Source organism: Hemiscyllium ocellatum, chromosome 36, assembly GCF_020745735.1.
Source record: "Hemiscyllium ocellatum isolate sHemOce1 chromosome 36, sHemOce1.pat.X.cur, whole genome shotgun sequence".
Classification (NCBI taxonomy): Eukaryota; Metazoa; Chordata; class Chondrichthyes; order Orectolobiformes; family Hemiscylliidae; genus Hemiscyllium; species Hemiscyllium ocellatum.
The window spans coordinates 40203745-40227785 of NC_083436.1; the positions used below are offsets into that span (position 1 = coordinate 40203745).

General features: G+C 42.3%; 1 protein-coding gene across 5 annotated transcripts in view; it reads left to right on the forward strand.

Annotated features, from left to right (window-relative positions):
* pdlim5a (PDZ and LIM domain 5a) overlaps positions 1–24041 on the forward strand; it is a 270252-nt gene that overhangs the window by 59398 nt on the left and 186813 nt on the right. For all 5 annotated transcript variants that reach the window (XM_060851758.1, XM_060851759.1, XM_060851755.1 and 2 more), the window contains exon 3: positions 16489–16640. In XM_060851758.1, the coding sequence (XP_060707741.1) occupies positions 16489–16640 (152 nt within the window). The remainder of the gene's footprint in view (positions 1–16488; positions 16641–24041) is intronic.

The following is a 24041-nucleotide window of genomic DNA, read 5'->3' on the forward strand; positions in this document are numbered from 1 at the left end:
ATGCCAGAGGTGTGTAACATCATTATTGAACAGGTGATTCAAAAATGTCCATCCCTTGTCCTTTTCCAATCTCTAACAACTCTAACCACTTTTTAACTCCACCTTTTTAACAGGCTCTGCCCCTCGTCCCTGGAGCTCAATGCTTTGTAATGTCTTCCCTCAATCCCTCTGCCTTTCTACTTCCGTATTTATCCTTATCCCACCTTTTTGACAAAGCTTTCAGTAACCTTTTCCTAAAAGAAAAGCGTTCATGGTTTGTTTACATATTCTTCTGCCATAGTCATTACTTTTAAATTGAAGGCACTACATAAATGCACGTTGTTTTTTGAGACAATGAAATTGTTGGGTGTGGGGGTGGTGGGGGTGAGGTGTGGGGGTGATGGGGGAGGGGGGTGAGGTGTAGGGCTGGTGGGGGTGAGGTGTGGGGATGGTGGAGGGGGGTGGGGGTGAGGTGTGGAATTCTGGTGAAGGCGGCAGAGGGGAACAAAATTCTTTACATTATTCCCACGGCATCTCTTATCCTGACTGAACCCTTTTGTTTTTTGAAACAACAACAAGACGCCTTTTTAAAAATAGTTTTCATTCTTTCTTTAACCTCAATTGTTGAGTTATTTCAGAGGAATCCAAGGAAAGTTATTAATAACTTTTTTTCATTTGTCTATCTTGCTGGAGTCTCTAAGGATAAAACGAGAAACCATTAATCTTGTAATTCCAAAATATACAAAGCAGCTGGAAAGCAACAGTGGGTGGATTCGAACTGATCCTTTCCAAGATATAACGAGTTAATATTATAACTATTGTGATCATTCTATTACTTTTCAATGTTCATAGGAAAGTGACTTAAGAGCAAGATTGGACCATTTAGCCTTTCAAGCATGCTCAGTCATTTAATATGATCATTGTCGATCTTGTTTTGAACTCCCTGTAATTGCAATGTCACTGGACAAGTAATCAGGAACCTCTGGTTAATGTTCTGGAATATGGGATGAAAATGTGAATTTTGTAAAAATCTGGAATAAAACCAGGCTTAATGATTAGCTTTATTACCTGTGTTGATTGTCATAAAGACCTATCATTCATGGTTCACTAATGCTCTTTGGGGAAGGAAATCTGCTGTTCTTACCAACTGTGTGGCCAACATGTGACTCCAGACCCATTGTGGTCAACTCTTAATTGATCTCTGAATGATTAGGGATGGGCAATATATGTTGGCCTAGCCAGCTAATGAACAAAAGCAAAACCCGCTTGGTTCCCTTCTCTATCAAAATCTAGCTCCGCTTTGAATAAATTCAATGACCCAGTCTCTGCTTTTTTTTTGAGAAGAGAATTCCATAGACCAGTGACCCTCAGTGAGAAATTTAATTCTCCTCGTCCCCATTCATTTGGTAGGTGTTGCCTGTTTTGGTTTCTTCAATGTTCTGGAGAGTCATAGAAACGTACAACACGGAAACAGACCCTTTGGTCCAACTCGTCCATGCCGACCAGATGTCCCGACCCAATCTAGTCCTATTTGCCAGCACTTGGTCCATATCCCTCTATGCCTCACAGTGCCAGGGATCCAGGTTCAATTTGGGCTGCACATTCTCCCCGTGTCAGCATGAGTTTCCTCCGGGTGCTCCAGTTTCTTCCCACAAAGATGTGCAGGTTAGATGAATTGGCCATGGGAAATTGTCATCGTGTTCAGGGATGTGTAGGGAAATTGTCATCATGTTCAGGGATATGTAGGATATGTACATTTAATCAGGAGTAAATGTAGAGTAAGATGTTAGAATGTCACATGAAAGAATCATATATTGTTAGGGTACTGCTGATATTTCTAATCAACCTGTTCGGAGACATGATTATACACCTCTGAAGCAGCTGAGACTTGACTCTCTGTATTCAGCTCAGAGTTTTGGACACTACCATGAGATCCATCTGTGTTACAATACAGCATTGCCAGAGGTCACAGAGGTACAAGGCACAGAAAAGGCCCATTGGTCTATTGGGTCCATGTGTGTCAAAAACAGCCTGGTTATTCTAGTCTTGTTCTGTAGCATTTGGCTCATAGAGTTGTGTGCCTTGGCTTTGCAAGTGCACATCTAAATACTTCTCAACTGTTATGAAGGTTTCTGCCTTTTACCACCCTTGCAGGCAGTGAGTTCCAGATTCCTACTACCCAAGCTCTCATTTCCTCTAAACCTTCTGCTCCTTACCTTTAAATCTGTGCCCCCTGGTCATTGATCCTCCAGCAAATGGAAAATGTTTCTTCCTGTCTACGCCCCTTTGCAATTTTATACATCTCAGTCATGACTCTCTCAATCTTCTCAGCTTTAAGGAAAACAACCTCAGTCTGACCAATCTCCTTTTGGTAACTGAAATTCTTCAGCCCAGGCAACATCGTGGAAAATCTCCTCTGCACCTGGGCTCTTTTATAATCCACTTGATGCCCTTTAGGTGAAATATTGAACCAAAATTTTTTTTGGTTCCAAAATATCCTGGTGCTATTCGACGAGAGAGCACCTTGGGATTGTCCAAATCAATATTCTATCCAGCCACTAAAGCACATTATCCAGCCTTTTACTAGTTCCTGAGATGAGACTCTTAGCACTTTTTATAGATACACCATGGAAAGCATCCTATCCGGATACATCACAGATTGCTATGGCAACAGCTGTCCCCAAGACCGCAAAAAATTAGAGAGTTGTGAACGCAGCCCAGTCCTTCGTGAAAACCAGATTTCCTTCCATTGACTCCATCTATACCTCCTGCTGCCTCGAGTGGGCAGCCAACATAATTAAAGACTCCTCCCACCCCAACTGTACTAACTTCTATCAGGCTGAAGATACAAGAATATGAAAACGCGTACCAAGCGATTCAACAACAGTTTCTTCCATGCTGTCATCAGACTTGTGAATGGACCTCTCTTACATTTAGAGTTGGTCACTCTCTGCACCTTCTCTGTAGCTGTAACACTATATTTTGCATTCTGTTGTTTTACCTTGACATACTCATATAAGGTATGGTTAGCACCTAAAATAATACTTTTCACTATATTTTGATACATGTGACAATAATAAATAAAATCACAATCCAATGGAGGCCATGTAAATTGGACCTAGATTCCTTGGAGTTCAATAGAATATGATTTCCTAGAAGTATTTAAAACAGTGAGGGGACTTGACAGAGTAGACCTGTTGAGAGTTGACTGCCTTGGCTGGGGAATCTAGAATGTGGGGAAATCGTCTCAGGATAAGTTCCAGTTGTTTCAGATTAGAGTAAGATTCAGCAAGATTATTGAAAATGTTTGAAATTCTCTACTCTAGTGTCATGGCTGCTCCACTGTGAATATATTTGGGTTTTGTTGAGTGGAATTTTGGTGCCTCCTCAAAGCGAGGATTATAGAGAGCAGGCAGGAAAGAGGAGATGAGGGAGAAGACCGTTAATAGTTATGTTAAATGTGGGGATGTGATGTTAATTGGGGACTTGGGTTTAGCAGGAGTTCAGCGGGAGTAGAAGTCTACTTGTGCTTTATTTAGAAATGGTATGTTTTCAGTCTCTTACTAAGCACGGAAACCTCTTCTGTGAAAATAGAGAAGCGTCTGTTGTCTACAAAACAAAACTGACTATGCTTCCAAGTGAACAATTGACTGTGAATAATGTGCAAGCCACAGAATGCGAGACATTTCCTCCTTTTAACCATGCCAACACTGGGAATGTACAAAGCATCAGAAATTAGCTAAACTTTTATTGACTTCTTATCTGATGTACAATAATAGAGTCCTAGAGATATACTTCATGGAAACAGACCCTTCGGTCCAACCCGTCCATACTTAAGTAAAGGAGTTGAATTTTTAAAATCTTTTTGACAATATTAAGACTAATTTTTAAGTTATATCTGATCCTCCTAACTTAGATCAGTATTACATTATCCCCCGTCTGATAAAAGTGAGCCAAATGACATTTTTCTCAACCTGTTTTATGACCCCCACCTGCAATCAGTCATAATTTCAGATGTCTTTCATGGGTTCTGCGAGTTATGATTCATGTCCCCCCTGCTATTCCCTTTTACCAATCACTCTCAAATCCTCTCATGATCTGTTGCCGATTGAATCTCTTGTTAATGCCACAACCCCAATTCCCTTTATTGCCTCTCATCCTGTTTCAATTACCAGTCAACAGTTCACATTTAAGATTTTGTCCAGCTGGTGACTCCTGGGAAATGCTGTCCAGTTAGCCATGAACTAGGCATCATGAGAGGCTCCATGCAATGGATAGCACTGAATCAGGAGGTCATGGGTTCAAGCTGAGCACACAACACTGAGCACAAAACTAGGCTGGTGCAGTACTGAGGGAATGCTGCACTCTCAGAGGCATTAATTTTCAGGTGAAATATTATCTGAGGCTCTCAAGTGAGTATGAAAGATCCCAGGGATATTCTTCCATAGAAACCCTATCCAATATTTCCTCCCTCCCTAAAATTGCAAGTGTTCATTGATCTGACCATTGCCACATAATTGTTTGTGCACAGATTTGCTGCTGTGTTCCTACCTTACACCAGAGACTATATTTCAGTGGCTGCAAAGAACTTTGGAACTTGAAGGGTGCCCAGTGAATGCAAGTTTATTTTTCGTTCCCTAGCGTCGGATTAATTTCAACATTATAAATGGAGACTAGTGTGGGACTATATGGGGCCAAGTCCAGTGTCTTAGCTCGCTGTGTTAAACTGTGTGTCCAGTGGTTGGGACTAGAAAGTTGGACATGTAAGTTTAAATAATTATTTTTCTGAATTGTGCCATTTATTTTAATGCTGCTTGTTTCCCGTTCAAGCGATATCCTAATATTAAACCTTTTATTCTTGTTTTCAAATCCAACCATTGCCTGACCACCACCTGTAATCTCCTTCATCCCCACAACTCTTGGAGAGCAAAGTTCCTCTAATTCTGGCCTCTTGAACATCTGTGATTTTAATCAATCCATGGCTGGTCTTGCCTTCAGCTACGTGGAGTTAAGGTCTTGAATTTTCTCTCTTCACTACCACCCCCCTGTTCCCCAGGTCTCTGACCTTCTCCTATCCCTCTCTTTTTTTCCCTCTATTTGAGGTGCCTCTTAAATCCTACAGCCTTGATCATGCAGTTGACCATCACACCTCAGAACGGGCTCGGTGTTCAATTTTGCTTTGCAGAGTTTCTGTGTCTTGGCGCATATCATTATGCGAAAGGTACACAAGTGCAAGTCCTTCATGTGGTTTCCCCTTGAAGTTGAGATCACAGATTGAGTCCTGATTTTGCTGAGCAGAATCAAGAATGTTGTGTTCTTGGATTGACAGAGTAAGCTTGTTAAAATGAGTCCTGTGGAAACCTGGGAGAAGGAACTGACGGAATGATAGCATGGCAGGGAATGCCTTATCATTTTAAAAAAAAGAAATGATGGGTACAAAATGCAAATATTTGCCACGTTTAGCTCCCAATCAAAAATGTGTGAACTTTCCAGCATCCAGCACAATAATCAACTCTTGGCAGCTTTTCAGCAAAGCAGATAAGCTAACTAGAATCTCGGGACTGCCTTTTCATTTGGAACCTACTTTAATAATAGTTCTCTGGTGGGAAAACGAGCTCTCAGCATTTGCGATATGTAATAATGCCAGGCCCTTTTTGTTTTAAAACAAAACGCTGCAGTAAGAGCTATGATCCTTTTCGAAAGACTGATGCCAAGGTTCCTGCCTCGTAAACACATAAAAATGCCACAAAAGGCAAGTGGTCGCTTGGTTCAATGAACTTTGTTCTTTTGGTGGGTAAATGATTCCTGAAGGTTATTGAGCAAAACACTGCTTGTTCAGTCCTTTTTGTGCAATTATTCCACCCAGACTTTCACCAGCCACACAAGAATCGCAAGTCTGTACCAGCCAAGGGATTCTTCTTTGAAATACCACCTTGCAATATTTTACTGGGGAGTAAAAGTGAGGCTTCAGTTTAATACCTCATGCCAAATAAACCAATCTGCACTTCCAGTAGTGCAGCACTTAGTCTGTACTGCCCCAGGCGTATCAGTCTGGACCTTGTGCTTGAATCTCTGAGAGTAAGACTTGAACCTGGAACCTCCTGACTGATACAGAGCTAACTGTACTGTCCACGAGGCCGCTCTTTCTGGGAATCTTACCCAACCACATTTTTCTCTCATTATTTCTGTGGCATGATTCTTTTGAGTCAAATTTACTCCACTCACTCTTGTCTGAAAAAAGATAGTGGGGGAGGTGAGGGGAATAATTTATTTCTAGAACGTTCCAGCTTTATTTTGAACATCAGCTGCCCCAGAGAGAGAGTCACAGAAGTGTTATGGTGCAGATGGAGGCTATTTGACCCATTGTTTTTATACTGGTTCGCTAAATGAGTAGTATTACCGAATGGTACTCTCCTGCTTTTGCCCCATGCCCTTGCACGCTTAATGTAAATGATCTTCCAGTACCCTCTGGATTGCTTTAATTAATCCTGCTTTCATGACATTTCCAGGCAGTGCATTCCATACCCTGACTACTCGCTGGGTGAAAAAACGTTTCTTCTCACTTTGCTCTTGCTTTTTCTTTGCAGATCACTTTTTAAATGTTTTAATTCAGAACATTCAAACAACTTTACCCTTTAGACATGTTACCGTTCCTACTTCTCGCAGTAGTTTCTTAACAACAGCAGTAAAATAATGGGAAAACACCCTGGGCTTAATCTCGATGAAGCTTATCTTTTGCTAATGTGATTTTTCCGTAAGACGTTAATGGTACCAGGAATGACTCCAGACTATCCTGAATGATTAAATCTATGTACGTTTCCTCCATTATGTCAAAGTCAGGGGACCAGAATATTGCCTGCCTATTGGCATGCGCTCTGCACAGCTCCCTAGTAAATTGCTGAGATTATTTAGGAACTTAGTTGGGTTTATTTCAAATTGCCTGAGCTCTTTTAGATTGCCACTGTGTAGCAGTTGTGACAGATTGAAGGATACACATCCCAGATGTGTTGTAGTCACTGCAATGCATGCCATGTACATTTGGCCTCACAGACGTTCCTCCGAGTTCTTGCTTTGGGGCTCCAGCTATAAATCACCATCAACTTTAAAGTCCTGATTTGGTTACATTTGGCATGTGAGAGGAAGATGAGTGGTTATGTTTGTCAAGTATTTGAAATCACAATTTACATTTGACAATCAAATCCTTACTGACTGCTCTCTCGTAGACAACAAATACATTTTCAAAGGTTGCTGCAGTTTAGAAACTGTGATTGATTTATGACAGAGGGTGGTAGATGAAAGGTGGAGGTGGGCAGGTTAACGATCCAGGAGGATGCGGTATCTGACTGGTGTCTTTTCCTGGGTGGAGGGACCTTTTTGATTGCAGCCTCACCCACTGCTGAGGTGGATCCGGTTTTAAATTGGAGCCAGGATGACAGATTTTATAACACTAGCAGATGGAGAATTTCAACCCCAACTTTATATCTTGCGAATAGCATTCTAGATGCTGTTTTGATTGTAATCATGAAGGCATACATTGAGCTAGTGAGGCCTGGTTGCTAAAGCTTTCACAAGGCCCGTTTGATGGCAGTTCTGATTTTGTCTGGATCTGTCTCGCTGTTGGCCTTGGTAATGTTTCAGTGCTTATCGGGTAATTTTACAGGCTATTAAACATGATTCTATCTCTGAATTGCTGAGGCAAGACTTCAAAAGGTCCATGTCAGAGCAATTGTAGATCTTTGTTTGTTGATGCCTCTCAAGTGCACTTTGTGATGGAGGATGCCCTTTAATGATGTGACACATTTTGCAATAAAAGCAGATACTGTTTTCTAATCTGATGAATATATTTAATGAATGAATGGCCTTGAGCTGCACCAGATGTTGATCCATTGAAGTTACGACTAAAATGAATTGGTTTTGCCACAGAAATTAAAAGGTTTCCATTTCAGTCGTGCCTTCCATCAGACATCTCGAAGTGCTTTACGGCCAATTAAATACATTGGTAGTGTAATCTTATGAACCAGACCAAATCCCCTTTAAATGTATCAAGGAGATTGCCTAGACCTAAGCTTTTATCTTATTTAAAGGCACATTGTAAGATGCTGTGTTCCAGATGTGTATTGTTTGGTTACACAACTCAGCTTTAAACAAAACACACTTTATTCTTACAAATGCAAACAAAAGAAAGATGAATTTGAATGACTGACTAACTCTGTTGGAAATCTTAACAGAATAATAGATTTAACTACTAAACAGCAACTAGTAGCATCCCATAATTATACCCTTGACAAAACAGATTGTCTTACATGATTTTGATAGCAGAGACCAGAACTCAAACATTTAGCTGTAACAGAGAGATGAGCTACAGTTTCCGGAGCCAACTTTGAAGCCCTAACAACTGCTGAATGCTAAACTATTTCTGTAAGAGCCTGCCTCCATCCATTCACGCTGCTTCTATTGTTCTGGCATTTTCCAAAAAAAAACCCAAGGGCACACAAGCTGTTTACTTTATTAGTTTTGAATACACCGCTCTCCTCCAAAGGCTCAAATCTTCTCTTCCAAAATAAAAGCCAGGACAATGTACACCTCTTAACCCCATAGTATTGTCACATTTAGTTATTGTAATGTATTGAAATGGTAAGACAGTGGAGCATCGTTGCGTTAGACATCCAGTGGTTTGCTACCCTGTGAGTTTCCAGTTCAATCCCATCGTCGCCACTCGTGAGAATTACATTGAATTAAAAAGAAATCTTGAATTATAAAGTTGAAAACTTTTGTTGTGAAGTCTCACCTGGTTCACTAATAGCATTTTCGGGAAGAAAATTTACCATCCTGGACTAGATGTGACTCCAGAAAAGAGTGTGGTGCTGCAAAAGCACAGCAGGTCAGGCAGCATCTGAGAAGCAGGAGAGTCAACATTTCGAGCAGAAGCCCTTCATCAAGAATGAGGCTTGTAGGCCGGGGGATTGAGAGATAAATGGCAGGAGGGGTATGGAGTTGGGGTCAAGGTAGCTGAGAATGCAGTTGGTGAGATAGGTCCTCCCCACACCACCATCCCCAGGACCCACTCCCCTCCCATTTATCTCTCAGCCCCCCACCCCACAAGCCTCATTGCTGATGAAGGGCTTAGGCTCCTCCGGATGCTTTCTGACCTGCTATGCTTTTCCAGCACCATACTCTTGACTCCGGTCTCCAACAGCTGCACTCCTCACTTTTTCTCCTAGCTGTGACTCCAGATCCACTCTTTGAAACGGTCTAGTAAGCCACCCACTTCAAGTGCAATTAGGGGCAAGTAACAAATGTTGGACTTGCCAACAATGGCCACATGACATCAATGTATAAAGGAAGCCCAATACCGACTTCCTTTTTGTCATGTGTGATGAAGGGATTAATATTGCCCATGATTGTCTTGCTCTTCTCTGAAATAGTGCTGAGGGATCTCTTATGTTGACCTGGAGAGAATGAGACCTCTGTTCAATGTTTGATCTAAAAGTACAGTACCCCTGGCAGTGCAATACTCTGTTAGTACTGCACTGAAGTGCCTCCCATTGCAGAAGTGAATTGACTTAGGAGTAACAATGGAGTTGAGTTATGTTGAGGGCAAAGAATTCATTTCATTCATTCGTATTCTGGTGGGGGCCTTTGAGTCAATTGACTCAATGTGCTTCCGATCAGAGTTACTCTTGACTTGGTTCAACCTGCTTTGGGTGAGTTAGGCTTTGAGCTCCATGTCTTGTTTGTAGAATGAGAATTAAATCTGAGGTGCAGCTCATTCTGTTACCCTGGCAGCTATTATTGTGTGTGAATGTGATGTTTGTAAAAGCTAAATAAAGTCAGGATTATAAATATTTCCATGGATCAAATGTAAATAATTAGGGAATTTTTTTGTCCTGATCCATTCAATATCTGTACTTCTTTTCAAACCTGTGCAACAGAGAAGGTGAGCTGAATGGCCAAATCTCTGATGAGTTCTATGAATAGGGTTTCATTCTTCAATGAAAAGTACTTTTCTCTCTTTCCTTTCTCTCCCTCTTTCTCTCCCTCTTTGCTCAGTGGTTAGCAAGGAGCTGAGTTACTTGCTACAGAATTCCTAGCCTTTGACCTTCTCTTGTAGCTGTAGTATTTATAAAGCTGGTTCAGTTCAGTTTCAGGAGTCGTTGGAAAACAACAACATGTTATTGGTGATCATTTCTGTCAGTATGAGGAGTTGTTCCCTGGTTTATGGACCCTTCCTTCCTTTGTCCTACTGATCCTGGTAACATCTGGAATCTTTTCATTCCAGACCACTGTCTAGTGTCACTCTGTAAGCTCACGGAGGTGCAATGTTTGGTCCGGCCTGAACAGTGTAAATTTCTTCCACCGTTCCTCGTTCAAATCTTGGACAATACAGATGAGCCTCTTCGCTCTGCCATTCTAGTGCCTTGCCCGTTAGTGATCCGTATGCAGTGCTGTCCAACCAGAACCAGGTCATCAAAGAGTTGGATGGTGTTTAGATGCAGATACAATAGCAATGTTTACAAGGCATTTATACAGACACATGAGCAGGCAGCAAATGGAGGGGTATGGACCATATGCAGGCAGGTGGGATTGATTTAGAATGAAATCATGGTGGGTCAGCACAAACATGGTGGGCTGAAGGGCCTGCTCCTGTGTTGTCATGGTTTGAAAAGAGGCCATTTGCCCATTGAGTGTTCATTGTCTCTCTCAGCACTTAATGTTGTGTTTTTGTTTCCCCTGTAAGTCTCCATGTCATTAAAATAGAATAAATCATTTCATACCCTTTTGAATGCCTCAACTGAAGCTGCCTGCACTTCGGTTCCAAGCACTGCATTCCATATCCTGACTACACACTGCCTAAATTCACCACCTTAAAAAAAGTGAGGACTGCAGATGCTGGAGACCAGAGTTGAAAAATGTGGTGCTGGAAAAACACAGCGGGCCAGGCAGCATCCGAGGAGCAGGAGAATCGACGTTTCAGGCATAAGCCCTTCTTCAGGAGATCTACAACCCTGTGAGATCTCCATCCTCTCTCTCAACCGTTGGCAGCTGAGCCTTCCATTATGTGGGCCCTAGGTTCTGTCCATTTCTTAAACCCCTCTCTTTTCCTCCTTTTTCATATAGTTCCAGGGCTCTGATTTTTTTGAACTCCTGATGTGGTTCGGTGTAGAGGTTTGGTTGGCAATTCATTCTCTGAAGCTCATTTTGCAACATTGAAAAATGCGATGTAAATCTGATGGTCTGTGATACTCTAGTACTTTGGCTATCTTGTGTTTGTTATTGGTTGCTGTGCACTGCTGGGTGTGTTTAAAATTGAGGCTGTCAAGCAACTTCTACACCCCTTGTGAAATGCATGTGTTCCTTATTCTTTTCCTTTTACATTCAGTACTTCAAATAAAAGGAAGTCTCATCCTAATCCCTCTGTATATTTGTAATGGCTGCAGGTGATTATTCACCAGCGTTAAGATGGGTTTGAGGAGTTTAGTTTCTGAGTAGGGCTGGAGAATCAGTGCTTGTTCTGATCAGAACAGAGAGCGCTGAGTGGGGGATTGAACATGTGTTTGGAGCACTGCGTAAAATTCTGGTCACCCTGCTATGACAAGAATATTATTAAACTGAAAAGGGGGCAGAAAAGATTTACAACAATATTAGCGAGATTGGAAGGTTTGAGTTATAAGGAGAGGGTGGAAAGGCTGGATCTTTTTATCCTTGGAGAGTGGGAGATTAAGGGGTGACCTTACTGAAGTTTATAAAATCATGAGGGGCATAGATAAGGTGAATAGAAAAGGTCTTTTCCCCAGGATAGGGGAGGGCATTGGTTTAAGGTGAGAGGGGAAAGATTTAAAGGGACCTGGGGGGCAACATTTTCACTGAGTGGAGTGTTTTTGGAATGAGCTGTCAGAAGAAGTGGTGGATGTTGGTACGATTCAAAAGACATTTGAATAGGTATGTGGATAGGAAAGGTTTTGAGGGATATGGACCAAATGTAAGCAAATAAGACTGGTTCAATTTAGGTGATATGGTCAGCATGGATGAGTTGGGCTGAAGGGCCTGTTTCCATGTTGTATTTTTCAATGACTCTATAAAAATTGAGTCATTTGGATAGTCTAGATAAGAAGAAACTGTTTCAGATCATTGGCAAAGGAGATGAGAATCTTTTTCAATGTAGCAAGTTACTACGAAATCAAACATACTATCTCGAGTACTGGTGAAAACAAATTGAATAGTTTCTTTTAAAAAGGGATCAGATACTTATTTGAAAAGACTTGAAGGGCGACAATGGGGGAGGGGGAAAAACAGGGGCTTGTTGTGATGAATTCATTCACAGACACGATGGGGTGAATGGCCTCCTTTCCACGTGGTACGTTTCCATGGTGATCTCTGGGAATCTAGGGAATTTCTGGAGTAGAAACAAATTGAACTGAGGCAGGGGATTTATAGCGTGCTCCAGTTACTGCACTGTGGCATCAGCGTTAGTTGACCTTTTTATTTCTTTGCTGATGTTGCACAAGTTGTTTCCAAGGTTGAAGTTAAAAGCTGAGGTCATGTTATTTAGAAGCAGTGATTAGCCAGTTTGAATGATAGCTGTTTGGTAGCTCCTCCTTCATCTATGGACTTTCATGTTAATTGTACAGAACTGCAATTTGGACAGGCAGCATATACGTGGGGTGGGGTGGGGAAGGGATTATTGTAACTGTTTCAAAATTAAGTCGATGAAGATTGTGAATTAATATATTTGGTATAAAAGCTATGTCACTCTGTCTCTCTGTGTTAGAATTAGCTTTCTTCTCAAATGCACTCATGTGAATGAAGTCTGTTCTTCCACAATGCGATGGTTGTTAATGTTACATCAAGTCATACAGCATGGAAAGAGATCCTTGCGTGCAACCAATCCAGGGCGATATGTTGGCTCAGTGGTTAGCACTGCAGCCTCACACCACCAGGGACCCAGGTTTTATTCCAGCCTTGGGCTACTGTCTGTGTGGAGTTTGCACATTCTCCCCGTGTCTGTTTGGGTTCCTCTGGGTGCCCCGGTTTCCTCCCACAAAATAAAGATGTACAGGTTAGGTGGATTGACCATGTTAAATTGCCCATAGTGATAGGTGCATTAGTCAGAGGGACGCGGGTCTGGGTGGGTTACTTTTTGGAAGGTCAGTGTATTCATGTTGGGCCCAAAGGCCTGTCCCCACACTGGGGAATCTAATCTCATCTAACCAATCCATGTCCCAAATTAAGTTAGTCCCATCTGCCTGCGTTTGGTCCGTATCCCTTTAAACCTATATCTATTCATATCATACCATATCTATTCATGTCCATCCAAATGTCTTTTAAATTTTGTAACTGTACCTGCATTCATCGCGTTCTCTGGCAGTTCATTTAAACCACACTTTATAGAAAAAACAGCACTTAAAGTGTTGGCATTACAGCCAACATGCGTTTTAAAAGTTCACACCTTAGCAAGTGTCCTCAATTCGCCAATCACGTTACAGCAAATTCAGGTTAACGAAACAAGCTTTATAACGGAACGACCCGTACAGTGAAATGTTTACAAGTCGCCCCTTATGGCGCCATCTTCAGTACAAAGGTACATATTCCTAAGTACAAATTTTTAGCTTCACCTTGAGGCTGGGAGACTGTTCGGGAATCATCTCTAGGCTGGAAGTCCACAATGAGGCTGTGCTGGGCTGAGAAATCTCCATTGAGATGCAGAGTCTGAATCCACCCTCGGCGAATTAGCAATGGGGAAATGTAGGGCTACAGGGATAGGGTAGAGGGGTGGATCTAGAAGGGCTGCTCTTCAAGGGGGTTGGTATGGACTTGATGGGCTGAATGGCCTGTTTCCACATTGTAGGGATTCCATAATTCATTGTCATCAATGTAAGTGTTTGTGTGTGTGTGTGTGTGTGTGTGTGTGTGTCTGTCTGTCTGTCTGTCTGTCTTCCCATCAATACACCAACTGCTGCCCTGGTCTGTATAAGGTGACCAAGGCCTCTTTTTATCCTTTCGTGTGATCCAATAACAAGGCCAGCATTGCTGCCCATCACTAATTACCCTTGAACTCAGGCTCAGGTCATTTCCACATTTCTTTGTGTCTCAAGTCATGTTGAGGCCAGATGAAGTTTTTAAAACAATTGATGATAGCTTTGTGATCACCATTGCAGACTGAGTTCAATTCCAGATTTACTCATTTCTACAAGGTTAGCTGCTGGGGTGGGATCCAAACCTATGAACTCAAGGGCTTTGGCTATGCTGCTGAGTTATGAGAACCAGTGATAATACTGTGCTTCCATTGGGTCCTCCTTGTGAACATTATCATGTTTCATTGCGACAACTGAAGGCAGGAAGTTATTAATTAATCTCTTGCCTCAATTCTCCAGTGCTCTCTAATACCTCAGCAAAAGATTATCGTGAGTCACACAGTTTTGTCTCATAGAATCGTGCAGAGAAGTGTGAGGTGATACACTTTTGAATCGTAGAACCTGTACAACATGGGAACAAGCCATTTGGCCTACCAAATCCATACTGACCCTCCAAAGAGTATTCCACCTAGCGAAATCTTCCTCTCATCTCTTCCCATTCCCCTACCCTAATCCTGTAACCCCCTACATTTCCCATGGCCAATCCACCTAACCTGCACATTTTTAGACTGTGGGAGGAAACCAAAGTACATGGAGGATACCCATGCAGACATGGGGAGAAACTTCCCACAACCCAGTCGCCTGAGACTGATATCGAACCCTGGAGCTGTGAGGTAGCAGTGCTAACCACTGAGCCACCATGTCATTTCAGAGTCACAATGTTCAGCCTTTGAGCACAGTCTCTTGGCGAAGTTCTCTCCCAGGCGCACAGATTGTGGTTTTGATGTCCCTTTCTGAAAGTTGCTGCTTCACACTTCACCTTGGAGCTGATGAGAACATCAGAGGGAGCACTGCTTCTGCCTTGCCTTTTGACCAATGCCTCAAGCTGAGGGTCCAGCTGCTGCTCTGTGGCTGTAAATAAAAGACCTCCGTGGGAGTGTTTTGAAGAAAGGGAAATTCTTGCCAATATCCTGACCAATATTTTTATACCTCCATCATCAACTCACTGTAAGAAAAAAATTACCTGGTATTATTACATTACAACATGCAGCAGCTATTTTGTTGCAAACAGTAATGTACCATACTGATGACATTTTGACCCCATTACCTGTAAAGCCCTTTGAGAAATTTGCTGTTCAAACAAAGTGGGATAGAGAAATGCAAGGCTTTGTTTTGAATTCAGATCTCCAAACTCTCAAATTCAAGCTGAAGATGAAATTGAATTTAGTGACTCATGTTTCTATTTTTTTTCCCAGAGGTTTGTGCTCCCAAGTAACAAATGTTTTACACCATTATAAAATGTTATGTCGTAATTCTTTACTTTGGTGTTGAGGTATAGGCTAGTGATTTAGTGCTCACAAGTAAACTGATGAACATGAACAGGTGATGCACAGAATGATTCAATCTTCTTCAAACATGAATGGAAACTTCCAGAATAACTTAAACAGATTTACGCCTCAAGGACATTAATCAGGGAGGGAAAAAGCAGTTTATGGTTGAGAATGTTTGAAGTCACTGCTGTGGAACACACTAGGGTGCTTTGTGATAGATGTTAATTGTAATATCCTGTCCTGTGTGACTTTTGTGGACAACAGTCTGGGGAAGGCCAGCAGCATTCCCTGTAATTTCCCAGCTAAAGATTCAGAATGATGATTGCAGAATCTTTGCTGCACAATTTCAAAGTACTATCAAAAACTTTCTCATTCTTTTGATGTTGTTCATTTTAATCTGGACATTGTGCAAAATATAATGGCTTCACTTTAAATATGTCTTCCTCTCATCCCTTCCACTTTTACTTTCCCCTCTTTATTCCAACATTTTTTTTCTCTCCTTCGTCTTTCCTTCACTTTCTCTTTTTCTTGTTCTTGCCCCCTTTTCACACAGTTCTTTTGCCTCCTGTCCCTCTTTTTCTCTCTCTCTCTCACTCTTCTACTCTTTCTCTCTCTCCCACTCTTTCTCCCTCCCTCTCTCTCTCTTTCTCGCTTTCTCTTGCTTTCTCTCTCTTTTTTCTCTCACTTTTTCTCTGTCTTTCTTTCTCTCTCTCGATTGCTTTTTCTCTCTTTCGCTTGCTTTCTCTCACTCTCTTGTTTTCTCTTGCTTACTCTCTTTTTCTCTTTTTTTTCTCTCTCTCGCTTGCCTTCTCTCTCTCGCTTTCTCTCTCTTGCTTGTTTTCTCTCTCTTTCTTGCAGTCTCTCTCTCTCTCTCTCTCTCTCTCTCTCTCTCTCTCTCTCTCTCTCTCTCTCTCTCTCTCTCTCTCTTTCATCACTTCTTCATGAGTCCAGATTTGGCTTCCTATGTTTGAACTTTCAATCCAGTCATTGTGCATGTGATTTTAAAAGGTACTGTCAATGTACCTAATGTGTTCCTAACAAATCTTGATGACTATACTTTGTGTGTGTACCTGAACTTCTTTTCCCAAACGTTGTTGTCATTCCAGCTGACTGAAGGTGGGAAAGCTGCCCGTGCAAGCATCGAGGTCGGGGATGTGCTTCTGTCCATCGATGGGCTCAGCACTGATGGAATGACTCACATGGCAGCTCAGAATAAGATCAAGGCGTGTACTGGATCCTTATCACTCAACCTGCAGAGGTAGGCACCTGTCACTGGGAAGGGCTATGGTCCAATGCTGCACTGGTAGCGTCCCTCCCTCTGGGTCAGAACATCCAGGTTTAACACTCAGCTACCAGAGGTGTATTGTCACATGTACAATCTTGTTGTTGCACACATGCACAGGCACACGCTTTCGTTCTCTCACTCTCGTACACTTGCGCTCTGTCTCTCTCATGCACTCGTGCTGTCGCTGTCTCTCTTTCTCTCCATCTCGCATGTGCGTTCTCAGTTGCTTTGTCTCATGCTCTTGCTCGCTCTCTCTTGTGAGCACTCTCTCTCTGTCTCTCTGATGTGCACTCGCACTTGCTTGCTCTCTGCCTTGTGTGTTCGCTTGCTCTCTGTCGCGCGTGCTCGCTCTTGCTCTCTCAGTATCTCGTGTGCATGTGCTCATTCTCGCTCTCTCTGTGCCTCACGCGCTCTCGCTCTATCATGCACGCTTGCATTCTTGCTCTCCCAGTATCTCATGCGCGCACGCATTCTCGCTGTCCCAGTATCTCGCGCGGTCCTTCTCTCGATATCTCGCGCTCTATCGATATCTTGCGCGCTCTCGCTGTCTCTGTATCTTGCGCATGAGCATTTGCTCTTGCTCTCTCGGTATCTCTCATGCACTCGCATTCTCGCTCTTGGTTTCTCTCGCTCTCTCGGTATCTCGCACGTGCTCGCTCTCTACCTTACGCGCACTCTCACCAAGTCAGAAGTCACATGACACTAGCTTATAGTTATGTGAAATCACAAGCTTTCAGAGCGCTGCCCCTTCATCAGATGAAGAGTGTCTCTCTGTCTCTGCCACCTGATAAAGGAACAGCGCTCCAAAAGTTTGTGATTTAAAATAAACCTGTCAGACTGTACCCAGGTGTCGAGTGACTTTTGACTTTGTCCGCCCCAGTCCAATACCAGCACCATCATAGCTCACTCTCCAGTCACAATTGCATGTTTATGGTGGAGTTCCACATGCAGTTTACATTGTGCTAATCACATAGCAAGTCACCATGGTAAGAGTACAAAGGTCAAGGGGTTTCTGCTTCTTCAATCAGTAAGTTGACAAAGGCAAATTTCTCTTGGCACTGAATCAGTGTCTAGGTACTTTACCTTATAGCTCAGTAGTGACCTAACTGAATGAAAGAACAGGCATTTAGTTTTTGATTCTTCCATGGGATGTGGGCATCAGTGGCCAGGCCACATTTATTGAGCATCCCACAGTTAAAGTGTCAACCACATTGCTGTAGGCCTGGAGTCACATGTATGCTAGGAGGAATCGAATAGCCTGCGCCTATGCTAATTGGCAGAGAAAGTCCGTAAGTCACGCCAGGACCAATTGACTGCCATGATGGTACAGTGCAGGTAAATGACATTAAATTCACCCAATTTCACAAAATACTGCTCTCCCTGACTGCTGGAGGTTACATTTTGAATAGGAAGTGTGCTGAAGAGAGAGCGGCCTGCCTGGATCCAGTTAGGAGCTTGCCCCCTCCTCCTCCATCCCTCCCTCCATTAGTTTGCATGACAGAAATGGTGAGATTGCTTCCCACTGATCCGGAGGCATGAATGGTGGGCTGGAGGGAGGGCTGGTTGGATGGGGTGAATGAAGGTGGTGATGTTGATGCTGCAGCTTCTGAGTTACAGAGGACCCCTTGTTACTATAATGGGAATGAGTGCAACATCTAAGCTTGTCCGAAGTGTTGAGATGTCTATTGTAAGCTGTATGTTTTAAGCATTATGATGGAATGTGTTCTCTTGATTCTTGAGCAGCTAAAGCGTTTAGAAGTGCCGAAACGGTTGGTGTAGGATTGTGTTCGGAATGCAACTTGATCATTAGCAACGAGAGAAGAGCTCGTTTTAGCTGGGGCGACATGTCCTTTAGCATTCCATTATAAGTCATGGGATCTTTATTCTGTTTTTAGAGTGAATCTTCTTAATTTTACTCCCTTGAGCTCGCGCATGTATGTGATATAAATGTTTCAAGTGTAGCTAATTGCTATATATAAAAACAAAATCTGTCTATGCAATTCAACTTGTTTTCTTTTTAAAAAAATCACAAGTACAAAATAGGTGTGTTCTGAAATTGGAAATAATGTAATTGTGTCAATAAAGCTGAAGGGGAAACTGGCAAAATTCTGCAGCAAATTGAGGGGAAGGTTTGGTGACATAGACCTGAGGAAAGTCTGATGTAGCATAATTTCTTTTTAGCTTCAGGTCTAAGTTAGTGTCAGTTTCTAGACTGTTATCCTGGCAGAGATAAGGATGATAGGGGAGCTCCTTGATTAGCATGAAGCTAATAAATCAAAGAATTTATGATCCATAAAAACCAGTAAAAGTGGCCAATAATGATGACTACCTTTTAGAATATTAGTTTTGTTCCATAAAGTCAAACTAACTTTGGGCCATGACAGAGCATAGGAAATGGTAATGGGTACTGGCCGTTGATCCCCTCCAGTCTGTCTTATTTGTTGAGGGAAACAAGCTGATTGTTTACCATGTCCACTTTCTCACCCCAATCTCAAATTCCTTGATTTTAAACATTACTGAAAGGGGAGCAAACGTTGAAGTGTTTTGGTTTGCACTGATCGGATCTAGGTCAGAAAAATCCTATGAAGAAAAAAGAAACCATTTTATGTAGAATGGGAAGTGTGTGGTTGGGCCATCATTGGCATGGGGATACAATAACAGCAGTTCTCAAACTGGGCAGGTAGATTTTGGTTGGTCAGTGCATTCCTGTGGGGGTACAGCAACGTTTTTTTTTAAAAAGGTGCAAGGTATTTACAAATGTCTTTGCTCACATAAACTAGGGGCCTGTGTATTACTCTGTAGTTTCTAGCATGTGCAAATGCATCACACGAACCTAACTGCGGACCTTAAATCGGTTTCCAAAGAGAACTCCTCTTCCTTGATGTACATTCTGAGGGTTGGGTTCAGCTCCAGTTGGCTGCAAGGTGATGTGGTTTGTTATGCAAAATGTCACCAACATTGTGAGTTCAGTTCCTGCTCTGGCTAAGATCACCATCACTGCAAGGTGATGTAGTTTGTTACGCAAAATGTCACCAACATTGAGAGTTCAGTTCCTGCACTGGCTAAGATCACCATCAAAACTTCTCCTCCTCAACCTCTCCCTTCGCCTTTCTTTTTCCCCGGTTCCCTCAGTGTCCATGTTCCCTGCTTAATGGGGAATACTGGCAGGTAAACTTCTGTCAACTCACAACAGCAGAGTTTGTGGCTGTTGCGACTACGCACGGTGAATTGAACAGTGCTGTTATAGAGCTGCAACAAGATCCCACGACTCTTGAACTCAATCCCCCTGTTAATGAAAGCCAAAACACCATATGCTTTCTTAACAACCCTGTCCACTTGGCCTAGGACGTTTATTGATTAGGTAACATGGTATTATCAGAGAAAAGTCTGAGAGCAGTGTCAAAATGTCATGTTTTTGGGAGTGTCAGACGTAAGCCACTTGCCCCTTTTTTTTGTTGTTTTGCTGTCTGTCAATGATCTGGACTTGAGGTTAGAGAGGGCAACATTGGAACAGACAATAGCATTGAACAACGACTCTCGAGGCACACCTGATGGAATGGTCACACAGGTGTTATGGAACATTGCAACCTAATCCATTTGTTTGGAGGAAGCACAAGGATACACTAAAGACTGTGGCTTTTTCGAAAAAGAAAGCCAGCTTCTAAGTTTCTTACTTTAAATCTGAGAGGAGAAAGTTAATAAAACCTTTTTTAAAAGAAAGTGTGCACTTTGGATTCTTGATTTTTGTTACCCGAGAGCACTTGTGCTTAATTGTTACAAGCTAGGGATTAGACCACAGTTCAATGACTTCCTGCAATTTAGAATCATGGAGATTCATCACGGATCAGAAACTCAATAATGAGAATGAACAAGAGTCTTCTCTAGAAGAGCAGAGATTCAGCAGAGGTCTGTAATGTACCACTCAGCTCACTCATTGCACTGCTGGTTATACTCTGCACCAGTCTGGATATGCTTAAAAGTTGAGAGGGACTTGGAACTGTGGACAATTTCCTCCAATTCACCTCTTTTTGATTTTAGTGTCTTTTTTTTTAGATGTAGAAACCTGTCGGGGCATAGAATGGTGTATAAGGGACAGTGTTGCAAGAAGAGGTTGTGATAACTTTTTGTTTTCCTTTTATGCATTCATGGGATGTGGGCCTCAGTGGCAAGACCAATATTTTTTGCCCTTATTCTCCTTGACCACTTCAGAGAGGAGTGGGTATGGAGTCATATGTAAGCCAGACCGGATAAGGACAGTAGATTTCCTTCCCCAAAGAGCATCAATGAACCATTAAATGGTGCTTCACTGTTCACTATTACTGAGACATGCATTATATTCCAAGTTGAGCTATAGGGAGAGGCTGAATAGACTGGGGCTCTTGATTTGGAGATGCCGGTGTTGGACTGGGGTGTACAAAGTTAAAAATCACACAACACCAGGTTATAGTGTGCTTCCAATTAAACCTGTTGGACTATAACCTGGTGTTGTGTGATTTTTAACTTTAGACTGGGTCTGTTTTCCCTGGACTGTTGGAGGCTGAGGGATGACTTGTACAGATTTATTAAAATCATAAGAGGTACGGTTAGGGTGAATTGCCAAGGTATTTTCCCCAGGGTAGGACAGTCTAAAACTAGACGGCTTAGGTTTAAGGTGAGGGTGGAAAGATTTTAAAAGTGCTTAATGGGCAGCTTTTTCATAGAGAATGCTGCATGTATGAAATGAGCTGCTAGAGGAAGTGATGGAGGCTGGTACAATTACAATGTTTACAAAGGCATCTGGATGGGTATATGAATAGGAAGGGTTTAGAGGGTTTATAGGGCAAATGCTGGCAAATGAGAGTAGATTAGGTTAGGGTATCTGGTCAGTATGGATGAGTTGGACTGAGGGGTCTCCGTGCTGTACATCCCTATGGCTCTATGGTTAATTGAATTTGGTGTCCACCTTCTTCAATTTTGGGATTCGAACCTCTGTCGTCAAAGAATTAACCTGGGCCTATAGATTACTAGCCTAGTGACCTTACCATGATACAACAGTTTTTCTGAAAAACCTCTTGAAGAAAGAGTAGCTTTAAATGATATAACATGATACAAAAGGTTGGCAGTGAATATCATTTAAACAGTGAGTTCCTTGAATTGCATGGAGCTAATAGATTTTCTTCATAATGCAAAATTACATTATTCCTATATTTTAAGACCATAAGACCATAAGACATAGGAGTGGAAGTAAGGCCATTCGGCCCATCGAGTCCACTCCGCCATTCAATCATGGTTGATGGGCATTTCAACTCCACTTACCAGCGTTCTCCCCATAGCCCTTAATTCCTTGAGACAACAAGAATCCATCAATCTCTGCCTTGAAGACATTTAGTGTCCCGGCCTCCACTGCAATCCGTGGCAATGAATTCCACAGGCCCACCACTCTCTGGCTGAAGAAATGTCTCCGCATTTCTGTTCTGAATTTACCCCTTCTAATTCTAAGGCTGTGTCCACGGGTCCTAGTCTCCTCACCTAATGGAAACAATTTCCTAGCGTCCACCCTTTCCAAGCCATGTATTATCTTGTACGTCTCTATTAAGTCTCCCCTTAATCTTCTAAACTCCAATGAATACAATCCCTGGATCCTCAGCCGTTTCTCGTATGTTAGACCTTCCATTCCAGGGATCATCCATGTGAATCTCTGCTGGACACGTTCCAGTGCCAGTATGTCCTTCCTGAGGTGTGGGGACCAAAACTGGACACAGTACTCCAAATGGGGCCTAACCAGAGCTTTATAAAGTCTCAGTAGCACACCGCTGCTTTTATATTCCAACCAATTTTATATTTTGTTATTATTCTGCAGAACATGAGCATTTTTGCCCATCCCTGATTGCCCTTGAGAAAACAAGTTATTGTTAAACTACTGCTACCTGTGGTGGAAGTTAATAATCCCACAACGCTGTTAGTGAGGTAGTTCCAGGATTTTTGACTCAACAACACTGAAGGAACGGTGATAAACCTCTATGTCAGAGTGGCGAGTGGTTTGGAGGGGAACCTTCAAAAGATGCATCTACTGATGGATGTGTTTAAAAGGTTGAAAGATAATGTTGAAGGCCTCTGTGAGTTGCTGCACCCAGTCTTGTGGATGGCGCACACCAGTAAATGTCAACAAACACACCTTTTCATGAAAATGTGATTCCATTTGCCTTAAATTTGGTGCAAGTCTAGGGAACAAAGCTGCATTTTCATGACTCCCAGTTGCCAGTGAAACACACCTGCAAGTTGTCTCCAGTTTTAGCTCCAGCTGGTTTAAGGCTGGCATCACAGTTGTTTAAAGTGAGAGGGGAAGCGAATGGCACAGTGTGAATTAATATTGACCCACTTCACAGATTTGACTCCAAGAAGCTGAGCTTTTGGATTATTTTAAAATAAAACATCATTTCAAGCACGTAGAAGAGGCCTGCTGAAAACAGAGCAATCTTGAGGAATGACTGCCATTTGACCTTTTAAATAGCACTGGTGCTGATATTCTGTCCGCTTATAAATAGATATAAGGTTTGCAAATCTGTGCTCTGGTAACTTGAGATAACATCTCCGTGCTTTGAGATACTTGTAGGGCTGTTGATAATACTGAAACTGAGAGTGTTTACAAAGTACATGCTTAGATCCAGGCTTCCACAAGACCTTTGAGCTATTTTTATAACTAATAAATAAAAGTGCTCAAAGAATTATTTTATACAAGATAATTGCTCCCTTGTGACCTTTCCCCAGGGTTTTGCTCACATCATTGACCCTGGAGAATAATTTTCATGCCTAGAGAGGTCACTGGAGAGTTAGCAACTCACCCATATCACCAAGGTGAATGTAACCTTCGGCCTGGTGGAAACAGCAGAAGGGAGAATGGCATTTGTATGTCGGGCCATTTGTCCTAATCCTGCTTCAAGTCTATTTTGTCATCGGCAAAGATCACGGCTGTGTGTCGTTTTGACATTGCAGCCTTTTCCCCATCACCCTGATTCCTTTAATGCTCAGAATTATACTGCCCTCAATCTCAAATTCAGACAATAGGATTCACACCCTTCTGGTTGAAGAAGCAAGTGCTCATCTCAGATCTCAGTGTCTGTCTCTTTATCTTGGGAAGATGGGATTGAATGGCCAATGATGTTCCCTTGACCCTGCTCACTGTTGAATAACTCCTCTGGTATGGTCTTTATTTTACTGTTTGCACCCCATCCTCTTCCTCAACATCCTTGCGATGATCGTCCTTGGGTCTTATCTCTCCAACCAGTAGATTCCACACTCTCATGTTGCCCTGAGACACTTTACAGCCAATAGTGTACTTTTGATGTGTAATGTCGGAAACTAAGGCAAAGAATTGTGACACAGGAAATGCAGATG